An 11495-nucleotide genomic window follows, 5' to 3' on the forward strand; every position below is an offset into this window, starting at 1 on the left:
AATTAGTGGCTAACGCGGTCACTTGGGGGGGAGTACTGTGGCGCTCACAACAAATATAATCTTACATACCTAGAAAACGCAGGTTCTCGTTTCTCCACAATTTCCATCTCGGAAGTTTAAATAGCACTTCCAAATTCTTGGCCAGCACCTGAGAGCTATACCGGAATTCCGTTGACGCAACAGTTGATGAACAGCATCACCTAGGGGTTGGATGGACGAGAATGCCGAGGGCATTAATCCCTTCCCTTTTTCTAAAAGAGATTTGACAGAGGGAACTGTAACTGCTAAGGTCTTATCGTCCCGAAATCGAAGAGAGAAGGAAGACAGGATAGGAGAAAGCCAATTTTACTTAGGTTATTTATGAAAATGGATAACTTACGAGTTGGTTATTTATCCTGACTCGGAGTTTCGTCTATTTCATAGACATTTTCATAGACAGGAAGAAGATACGAAAAGATACAAAATCAACTTGAAACATTTTTCTTTTCTTTTACATACTTTTCTTAGCCTATAGGTACTACTTATCTTGCTAAAGAAATAGCAAAGATTGAGTGCGAAGGGCATCCACTCGTAAAATTTGTAGCCAAAACCAAGTTAGTGTCAGGCCGTGGTTATGAACAGGGCTGAGATGAGCTCGGACGACGTGAGATAGCTGTCCCGGCGGCAATTTTTAAAATTCATTTTATATTGTTAAATAATAATAATGTTAGTGTTTTCAAACTCTGCTTATTCCCCATCCGTGGCACAAGCTCTGCTTATACGGATGGGTATACCATTTTTATATATAAAAGTCCAGTAAGTTCTGAGTGTTTCATTGAAAAATAATAAATGTAAACTTTTTATAAATTAAAATTAAATAATAATAACAAATCATGTACATTGTACACAGTGAAATGCAGGAAACTGGAATACCTTGGACACATCTTCAGAAACGAAAAGAAGTATGGACTCCACAAATGCATCCTACAGGGAAAGATAGATGGAAAAAGGAGTGTTGGAAGAAGACGAATATCCTGGCTGAAAAATCTAAGAACCTGGTTCGACACCTCAACAACAAGACTCTTCAAAGCTGCAGCCAACAAAGTCATGATTGCCAGGATGATTGCCAACATTCGTTAACGGATAGGAACTAGAAGAAGAAGAAGAAGAAGAAGAATCCTGTTTGACAGTTGGGTTTTCCTTCTTCCTCTGAATCTTTTTTCTCTTCTCTTTTTAATTCTCTCCTTTTTTTTCCTCTCTTTCTTTCCATCCCTTTCTCCTTGTCTTTGTCTTTCTCTCTCTCTCTCTCTCTCTCTCTCTCTCTCTCTCTCTCTTTTTTTTTGAGATTTTAAAAATTTTTTCTCTTCTCTTTTAATTCTCTCCTTCTTCCTCCTCTCTTTCTTTCTTTTCATCCTATTCTCCTTGTCTTTCTCTCTCTCTCTCTTTAAGATTTTAAAATAAATACCCAGGAAAGGTTTCTAGAGAAAATCCGCCATTACGGTCCAATAAACAGCGAAGTATTAGGTATCCAAAACCCAGAATGACCTACATAATATTGAAAGTATGTACAATCTATTCTATTCTATACTATACTATAGTAAAATTCTATTCTACGCTTCTCTTGTCTAGGTATTCTACTTTATGCTATATATCTAATCACTCCAGCTAATATTAGCTGTTTTGTTTAAGACCTCAAATAAAGTTCAATACATAATATTGAAAGTATGTACCATCTATTCTATTCTAGGTATACTATAGTAAAATTCTATTCTATACGATATTAGAGTTCCGGAATCCAGTCACCCGATTGGGCTGCCGGCAGTGCCGGCACCCTAGTTGCGACAGACTTTGATGAATATTTTCATCAAAGAAGTTTTTTATTTTTATGTCCCTGATTAAAATTTCATTCACTTTCATGAAAAATCTCATTAAATTGGACATTATTTTGAATCCTCAACTTTCGACATAGGTACGTACATACGTTGGGAAAGCCCCTGTATGAGTTCAGAACAAATATATTGCCAGCCTAGTTAGCTTGGTTGGTAGAGCGTCTGCGGGTTCGATTCCCGCCCGGAGCAGATTTTATCCTGAGCGAATAATGTTCGCTCTCGGAACGGCTGGCTTTCTCCTATCCTGTTTTCCTTCTCTCTTCGGTTTCGGGACGATAAGACCTTAGCAGTTACAGTTCCCTTTATCAAAACCTCTTGGGCTCGGTGAATTCTAAATAATTTGAATTACCTATCCTTATCATACCCCCTGTATACACACACGCCAGGTCTTTACACACATGTTGTGTTTAAGGAGGGCCAAAACTTAGTATTTATCATGTGGAAATATAAATACACATAATATATCTAGTATAAATATTTGAAGACCTACACACACGATGGAACTTTTGCCTTTCAAAACATCAGAGCTCTTTATCTTTCCCCTCCCCTCTCCCCTCAGCTCGTACATATGTGCCAGTTCCTTTGGTAGCAATATTCCACGGACGTGACTTCTGCACAAGTACCGTTAAGAATACAACACATCGAACAGACCATGAAAATTAGGAATTAGGTACATACATATGTATAAATATGATATACCCATCCGTAAAAGCAATGCTTGCGCATCAGTTATATTTCTGTCTACTGACAGGAAATTTTCCAAGCAGCCATAAAGTTAGAACTAGGTATTTAATTTGCAAAGTATCCATTATGTATTCGCTTTGAGTGAGCCTTTGCAGTCTGCAAGTGTGTATCTTTGTTTACGTATTACCTAGGCATCTCTCACCTTCACCAAGACTAGAACCTTAGAAGTCTAAGAACACTCCAGTCCAGTTCTAAAGTCACAAATCCAATTGATTCTCGCCAAATAACTGTACTGGAGTTACTGGACTTAGGTGGTATTTACTGGAGGCTAGTAGCTGAACGGACAACTGACAAATAGTTTCTTAGAATCCAGCTATAACGGCCTGAAATCAGGAGTTAGGTACATATGTATAAATATGATATACCCATCCGTAAAGCAATGCTTGCGTATCAGTTAGATTTCTATCTACTGACAGGAAATTTTCCAAGCAGCCATAAAGTTAGAACTATTTACATTGCAAAGTAACCATTGTTTTTATTATAATTTATTTGCTTTGAGTGAGCCTTTGCAGTCTGCAAGTGTGCATCTTTGTTCACGTATTACCTAGGCATCTCTCACCTTCACGAAGACTAGAACCTTAGAAGTCTAAGAACGCTCCAGTCCAGTTCTAAAGTCACAAATCCAATCGATTCTCGCCAAATAACTGTACTGGAGTGTTACTGGACTTAGGTGGTATTTACTGGAGGCTAGTAGCTGAACGGACAACTGACAAATAGTTTCTTAGAATCCAGCTATAACGGCCTTGTACAATACAGCTATATCTGAAGTTTTAGACCACCTTATTCGGTTTACCTGTTCCTCCGATCTCGCTCTTCAATCTGTTCGTTCAACACGGACGCAAACCGTTCCAAATTTCCCGACATCAACGCATCATACAGGCGCGGATTGTTCGCCTTGAGAAGCGTCAGCTGTTTCGGATCCGACAACAGGAGATGTCGTATGTGTTCCGGATCGTACGTGTGTGACGCTGACGTACACGCTGACGGACCATTTCCTGACGTACCGCACGCTGACGGACCACTTCCTGACGTACCACATGCTGACGTACAATCAATCAATATCAAATTATCAGTGGTAAAGCAGAGCTTTTTCTCAATTTCTGTGGGTATCGCAGCTATGTGCCTCCTTTGCAATCAATTTTCATACTTAAATACATTTTTTTACACTGGTAATGCAGCCACTGGTCGCTACTCGATGAAAGTAGCTACTCAATTGTCCTCACGAGGCTGAGTGCACTTCGAACTCCAAGCACAGAGCCGAAAAAACTTCGACCCCGCCGGGAATCGAACTCGGGATACTCGGCCACGGAAGTTGCTCCTCACACATCGAAGCGTTTACCCCTTCATGTGATTTTAATTACGGTTAGTTGTAAAGTAACTTCCCGAGATCAATAATAGGCTGTTGATACTAATGTAAGTAACCTCCGTGGCCGAGTGGGTATCACACTAGGCTTGCACGCAGGAAGTCCGGGTTCTATTCCTGGCGGGGTCGAGGTTTTTTTCGGCTCTGTGCTTGGAGTTCGGGGTGCACTCAGCCTCGTGAGGACAATTGAGTAGCTATTTTAATCGAGTAGCGACCAGTGGCGGCATTACAAGTCGAAGAGACGAGCGATAATAAATATGATGATTGAGTAAATGAAAGACTTAATGAAAAAAAAAATTGACCCGATTACATTACTTTCCTTCCTATAGGTCCTATAGGATAAGGAAAGTAAAAAGAGAAAAAAAGTATTCTCCTCCAAATACAGTCCTGTTACTCCCCCAAGAGGGGGAGTAACAGGACTTTTCAGTCCCATTCTGTCCCATTTTTTTGCGACAGAAACGGGGCTTTTCAGCTTTTTTTTTTTAATTTAAACCTAATCAGGTGAAAACACCCTCTTTGTCCTCTATTCTGCCCCTCTGTTAAAATACCCTCCTATTCTATTTTCCTTAACACATTTACTATCACAATGTCTCTACTACTATGTACCTATCATTACCAGTTGTATTTTATTTTGCCATTTTCTACTACCACCTATTAATTTACATTTACATTTACCTACCTTTTTTTTTCTAGTTACTTAAGCAAGGTCTTTTTACTGAATTGTTACTTGTATGTATTGTTCTTTAACCCATCAAATATACGAGACCTTGCTTAGACTGCTAGGGTAAAGGGACTTTTCAGTCCTATTCGGGCAGGATAAACAAGGTATATTCTATTCTATTCTATTCTATTCTATTCAAATCTATTCTATTTTATTCTATTCTATTCTATATCGTTTTCCCAGAGAGAAGATGGCGCAAGCGTACGATTTCGCGCTGGACAAGATAGGCATGGATCTGCATTCGTTCCCGATCTGGAACGACTACATCAACTTTCTCAAGGGTGTAGAGGCGGTCGGTTCGTACGCTGAGAACCAGAAGATAACGGCCGTGCGTAAGGTGTGCCAACGTGGGGTGGTGAACCCGATGCAGAATAGTTGCATCCCTTTACTTTTCAGTCTCATTTCGGCAGTCTAAACAGGGTACATTCCATTTCTTTCTTCTCCTCCACAGTGAAGTATGGAACCGGTTTCTAGAGTTCGAGTCGAACATTGGCGACTTGGCCTCGATCGTGAAAGTAGAAAAGCGACGCTCTGCGGTGCTAACCAAGATGGCGGAGTTCGAAGGGAAAGATACGGCCCAGCTTGTGGACCGCTACAAATTCCTTGATCTCTATCCTTGCTCCCCGGCCGAACTCAAATCTATTGGATACACAGGTAAGACATGTTACCGCACAGACCACACGAGTTCGACATAGGGTGAAAGTCTCTGTATAGATTCTTAGAAGCTTAACCCATTCTTTAGGGCTGTTTGCCTCAGACGTAAGCCTCAGAGTGGGCTTTTTGTGTGCGACGATCGACATACATACACGAGGTCCAGTAGCTCAGAAGTAAGTAAAACGGTAAACTAACACTACTAATAATCCGGGAGGCTAGGGTTTGAGATCTAGAAGCGACATGAAAACTTTGTAGCGTCATTTCGAGGCGGTTATTTGTAAATTTATCACATCATTTGTAAATCTTGTCTCCTATATTCTATTCTATTCTATTCAAATCTATTCTATTCTATTCAAATCTATTCTATTCTATTCAAATCTATTCTATTCTATTTTCTATTCTATTCTATTCAAATCTATTCTATTTTATTCTATTCTATTCAATTTTATTCTATTCTATTCTATATCGTTTTCCCAGAGAGAAGATGGCGCAAGCGTACGATTTCGCGCTGGACAAGATTGGCATGGATCTGCATTCGTTCCCGATCTGGAACGACTACATCAACTTTCTCAAGGGTGTGGAGGCGGTCGGTTCGTACGCTGAGAACCAGAAGATAACGGCCGTGCGTAGAAATTTCCCATACGGAATTTACGCGAAAAGGACCATATAATACCGAAAATCCGAAAAACATCGAAATCCCGATAATATCGAACATCGAAGCTTATAGATTCTTAGAATTTTAACCCATTTTTTAGGGCTGTTTGACACTACACCTAAGCCTCGGAGTGGGCTTTTTGTGTGCGACGATCGACATACATACACGAGGTCCAGTAGCTCAGAAGTCAGTAAAACGTTAAACTAACACTACTAAGTAAGTAAAACGTTAAACGTTCCCCATCCGTGGCACAAGCTCTGCTTATACGGATGGGTATACCATTTATATGAAAAATATATTATCTGAGTTTTTTGTCGATCAAAAATATAAATGGAAACTTATTGAAAAAAAAACTACTAATAATCCGGGAGGCTAGGGGTTGAGATCTAGAAGCGACATGAAAACTTTGTAGCGTCATTTCGAAGCGGTTATTTGTAAATTTATCACATCATTTGTAAATCTTGTCTTTGTAAAAGAACCTTGGTATTTATGTATTTTATTATTTTGTAAAAGATTGGTAACAAAGCAATCTCCGTGGCCGAGTGGGTATCACACTAGGCTTGCACGCAGGAGGTCCGGGTTCGATTCCCGGCGGTGCCGAGGTTTTTTTAAGGTAAGTAAATAGAATAGAATAGAATCTGAAGCATAGAATAGAGCTCTTTTTTGGTTCGTTTCGGCCTCAAAGGACCACGGAATTCTTAACTCTATGGTTTTTGCTTTCTCTTGTGCCAGTATATCTTCATCCTAGAATGGTCGGCCTTTCTCTCCTCAGACCACTTGCTGTTGGGTCTTGCTGTGGTGGAAGTCATTGGTTTTAGTTTGTTTGTGGACTTCTATCCGAGTCCACGAACTTATCAAACGACCACGTATGCTAATATTGCTAATAATTGTATTTTTATTTAATTTTACTCAGGCACTTACTTTTCATTGTCAGCTGTTGTTGATGTCAATAGAAAAGTATCCGAGTCCACGAACTTATCAAACGACCTCGTTTGCTAATATTGCTAATTGTATTTTTATTTAATTTTACTCAGGCACTTACTTTTCATTGTCAGCTGTTGTTGATGTCAATAGATCACAGATTACCTACGCTTGAAGACAGCTGTTCTGAAAATCTGGACCTCGTTCCATAGCAAAATTGGCCATTGACAAAAGTTCTATAGGTAGGTAAACTTTGTTATTGAGAGCCCAATACAAAGTTGTAAAGTTGCTTTCAGGATAATAGGTAGGTAACTATATACCTACTAGACAAGTACAACACACAGTATTTCCAGAAGCCCACGAACACAAATCACTTGAAAACTTAATGCATTGAAAAACACTCGCTAAAGTTGCTTTCAGGATAATAGGTAGGTAACTAGATACCTACTAGACAAGTACAACACACAGTATTTCCAGAAGCCCACGAACACAAATCACTTGAAAACTTAATGCATTGAAAAACACTCGGTATTTTTTATTAAGTTAAAGGGACAACACTTTAACGCTATAATCAATGTATCGAATACCTACTTCCCTACTACTTAGAACTTAGATCAGCACTCAACAGGAACACAGTAACACACAGTAAAATTTAAATTTGAAATTATAAAAGCCGTTAGCTTTAGATAAGTTAAAGGGACAACACTTTAACGCTATAATCAATGTATCGAATACCTACTTCCCTACTACTTAGAACTTAGATCAACACTCAACAGGAACACAGTAACACACAGTAAAATTTAAATTTGAAATTATAAAAGCCGTTAGCTTTAGCTCGAAGAGGAGCAGTAGCCTCGATGAAAATGAAACTTGACTACCTATTGAATTTCAAAACTTTTCGCCAAACAGTTTGCGCTGCATATTGCATAGTTTTAAAGAGTTAACAGGCGTTTTTTTTTTCAAGAGCCGCAAATCCGCTGCTTCAAAGTTCCAACATGGCTGCCGGTTTTGTTTACAACTCGGTGCGGACTGCGGACTCTACTTAGAACTTAGATCAGCACTCAACAGGAACACAGTAACACACAGTAAAATTTAAATTTGAAATTATAAAAGCCGTTAGCTTTAGCTCGAAGAGGAGCTGCAGTAGCCTCGATGAAAATGAAACTTGACTACCTATTGAATTTCAAAACTTTTCGCCAAAGAGTTTGCGCTGCATATTGCATAGTTTTAAAGAGTTAACAGGCGTTTTTTCTTTCTTTTTTTTTTTCAAGAGCCGCAAATCCGCTGCTTCAAAGTTCCAACATGGCTGCCGGTTTTGTTTACAACTCGGTGCGGACTGCGGACTGCGGAGTGCGGAGTTTTCTTTACTTTTTTTTGAACTTTTTAAATTTTGATTTTTAATTATTTGATTTTGATTAATTTGATTGCTGATGCAGTTTGTTCATTTCATGATTTCACTTTTCTTTTTGAGCGAAAAAGAAAAGAAAAAAGCAGAAGCCTGTCCTTTCCTTCAAATGAAAGTCTACTAGCCAGCCAACTCAGGAAACCATGACAGAGGAGAGTTTTCTTTACTTTTTTTTTTGAACTTTTTAAATTTTGATTTTTAATTATTTGATTTTGATTGCTGATGCTGATTTGCTGATGCAGTTTATTCATTTCATGATTTCACTTTTCTTTTTGAGCAAAAAAGAAAAGAAAAAAGCAGAAGCCTGTCCTTTCCTTCAAATGAAAGTCTACTAGCCAGCCAACTCAGGAAACCATGACAGAGGAGAAAATCATAACTGCAGTGGTCAGTATTCTACTATTCAAGTTTCTGTTTTCCCGTGAAGGTTCTTTTTTTTTCAAGAGGTTTGACAGAGGGAACTGTAACTGCTAAGGTCTTATCGTCCCGAAATCGAAGAGAGAAGGAAGACAGGATATAGAAGAAAGCCAGCCATTCCGAGAACAAACACTATCCCATGAGGATAAAATCTGCCCCAAGTGGGAATCAAACCCATGGCCTAGCACTTACAAGGCAGACACACTACCAACTAAGCTAACTAGGCTGGCAAGCTTTTCAAGTTTGTTTTCCCTTGAAGAAGTTTGATAGAGTGAACTGTAACCGCTAAGGCCTTGTTGTCTCGAAATCAAAGAGAGAAGTAAAATAGGATAGGAGAAAGCCGGAGAAAATAGCAGAAATAGGAATTCCGAGAACAAACCTTATCCCTTCAGATTAAAATCCACCCCGGGTGGGAATGAAACCCGTGGCCTAGTGCTTACATGGCAGATGTGCTACGAACCAAGGTAACTAGGCTGGCTTTCAATATTCTGTTTTCCCTTGAAGAGGTTTGATAGAGGGAACTGTGTCTTAGGTCTTATCATGCTGAAATTGAAGAGAGGACAAGATAGGAGAAAGCCAGTTGTTCAAAGAACATCTTACATATCTGATTTTACATGATCATTGTTGACAGGAATGGGCTAATGAGAAGTTACGCAGAGCTCAGAGTGCAATCAACGAGAATCCATGGGACATTGTTCTATGGTTAAACCCTCAACAGACCATTTTTTGACAAAAGCAATCCTGAAAATGCCCATTTTTTTATTATTGTTTAAACTTTTTACATGATCATTGTTGACAGGAATGGGCTAATGAGAAGTTACGCAGAGCTCAGAGTGCAATCAACGAGAATCCATGGGACATTGAAGCATGGGGGATTCTTATCCGAGAGGCACAGACACGGTGGATCAATGAAGTTCGGCCATTCTTCGAACAGTTAGTGACCACCTATCCAACGACAGGACGCTATTGGAAGATTTACATAGAACAAGAGGTGGGTTGTATGTTGGGTATTTAGAAATAGACCAATAGATATCTTGTTAATAGTGAGCTTGAACATAAAAGATTGCAAAGAGAAAACCAATTAATATATTTTATTGATGGACTGCCCAAAGTTTTGATTGTGAAAATGTCACAGCAAACTGGTTGCCCTAAACATTAGAGTCAAAATATCTTGAACATAAAAGATTGCAAAGAGAAAACCAATTAATATATTTTATTGATGTACTGCCCAAAGTTTTGATTGTGAAAATGTCACAGCAAACTGGTTGCCCTAAACATTAGAGTCAAAATATTAATTCAAGATGTTTATCTAATTTTTCCCATATCAGGATCATACTACATGGCTGGTTGACTACACTACATATTTATTTAGCCATTGTATTCAATGGAGCAGTTGCAGTTGGGTAAAAATTATGAATAAAAGGTCGATTCCTACGTAAAAAGTTGTGAAAAATCCAAATCTGAAGTATTATTGTTTAAACATTTTACATGATCATTGTTGACAGGAATGGGCTAATGAGAAGTTACGCAGAGCTCAGAGTGCAATCAACGAGAATCCATGGGACATTTAGTTCTTCGCTAATTTCAGCTTCTCTAAAATCTTTCTCTATATAAATATATAAATGGTATACCCATCCGTATAAGCAGAGCTTGTGCCACGGATGGGGAAAGAAATGGTTTATAGTGTTTGTAACAATATAACTGTACTTTTTATCAAGGAGATAGCGACCTAATATTAAATTAAATAATAAAAATAAACCGGTATTTGAACTTAATATTTCATCCTCATCTCCTTCACAGATTACATCGCCTACGAGCAAAGCATTAACCCGATCATTGCCGAGAAGATCATCCTGGTTGCGATCAATTGACTTGGACTCGAACCGACAACCTCGTTAAATCTTTAAAAAGAAGAAGAAGAAGAAGGAGAAGGAGAACTGAACTGAACTGAACTGAACTGAACAAGGTTATTATATTTTTAACAAAAACAAATTATACAAAAATAATCCCTAAGCTAATAACTAACTTCTACGGGATTTTCTTCTTCTTAAGTAGGTATCATGCTTTCTTCATTGTTTTCCTTTAGTCTTGATTTTCTTCAATAAGTTGTTCTCTTATTTTCTCTTTTACAGAATATTTGTCCTCAAATTCATCATATTCTTTACAGTATTTATTTAATAGTTTTGGAAGTATGTGTTTTAGAAGAAGAAGAAGAAGAAGAAGAAGAAGAAGAAAAAGAAAATTACGGAACAATAAAATTTTCGCGCTATCATTTCACTTTTCACTGTTAAAAAACGAAGAAAGATAATTATTGACCCTCGAAGTAACGCCCAACGCCCAAGTAGCCTATTGAAATTATCAAACAATCAAACGAAAGAACAAAACCGATTGAGCCTACTCTCTGATGTATAAATAAATTGACCCGGCCTGAGTTTATGTCTGCATGGGAAATTATACCGAGAAAAATATGTCTTCTGAGTTCATTACTCAACTAACAATATGCCGGCCCAAGTCGACATATACGATAAGGTAGCCTAATGCAGCGAGAGACATCAAACTACAACGAGCAGCGAGAGAGAGAGGAGAGAGAAACTGATTTACCGTGAGAAAATTAAAAACACATTAAAAAATGTGAGAGAGAAAAAGAGAGAGGGAAGGAACATGAAAATTTAACAGAAAAGAAAAAAAAATGAACAAAGACGATGAAAAAAGAAGAAGAAAAAAAGAGCAAAGAAAGATGAAAAGAGAAG

General features: G+C 38.3%; 2 protein-coding genes across 2 annotated transcripts in view; one reads left to right on the forward strand and one right to left on the reverse strand.

Annotated features, from left to right (window-relative positions):
* LOC103518291 (protein DDI1 homolog 1-like) overlaps window positions 1–3959 on the reverse strand; it is a 15060-nt gene extending 11101 nt beyond the window's left edge. Inside the window, exons 1-2 of the mRNA XM_026830143.1 lie at window positions 3952–3959; window positions 3406–3735 (exon numbers count right to left, since the gene is read on the reverse strand). Coding sequence (XP_026685944.1) covers window positions 3406–3735; window positions 3952–3959 — 338 coding nt within the window. The remainder of the gene's footprint in view (window positions 1–3405; window positions 3736–3951) is intronic.
* Window positions 3960–8504: 4545 nt separating this feature from the next.
* Window positions 8505–10616, forward strand: LOC103518292 (protein suppressor of forked-like). Its single transcript, XM_026830142.1, has 3 exons — window positions 8505–8715; window positions 9545–9743; window positions 10546–10616. Exons 1-3 carry the CDS (start codon window positions 8686–8688, stop codon window positions 10614–10616), a joined length of 300 nt encoding a protein of 99 aa, XP_026685943.1. The 5' UTR covers window positions 8505–8685.
* Window positions 10617–11495: the final 879 nt, after the last annotated feature.

The sequence above is a fragment of the Diaphorina citri genome, unplaced genomic scaffold (assembly GCF_000475195.1).
Source record: "Diaphorina citri unplaced genomic scaffold, Diaci psyllid genome assembly version 1.1 scaffold2145, whole genome shotgun sequence".
Taxonomy (NCBI): Eukaryota; Metazoa; Arthropoda; class Insecta; order Hemiptera; family Psyllidae; genus Diaphorina; species Diaphorina citri.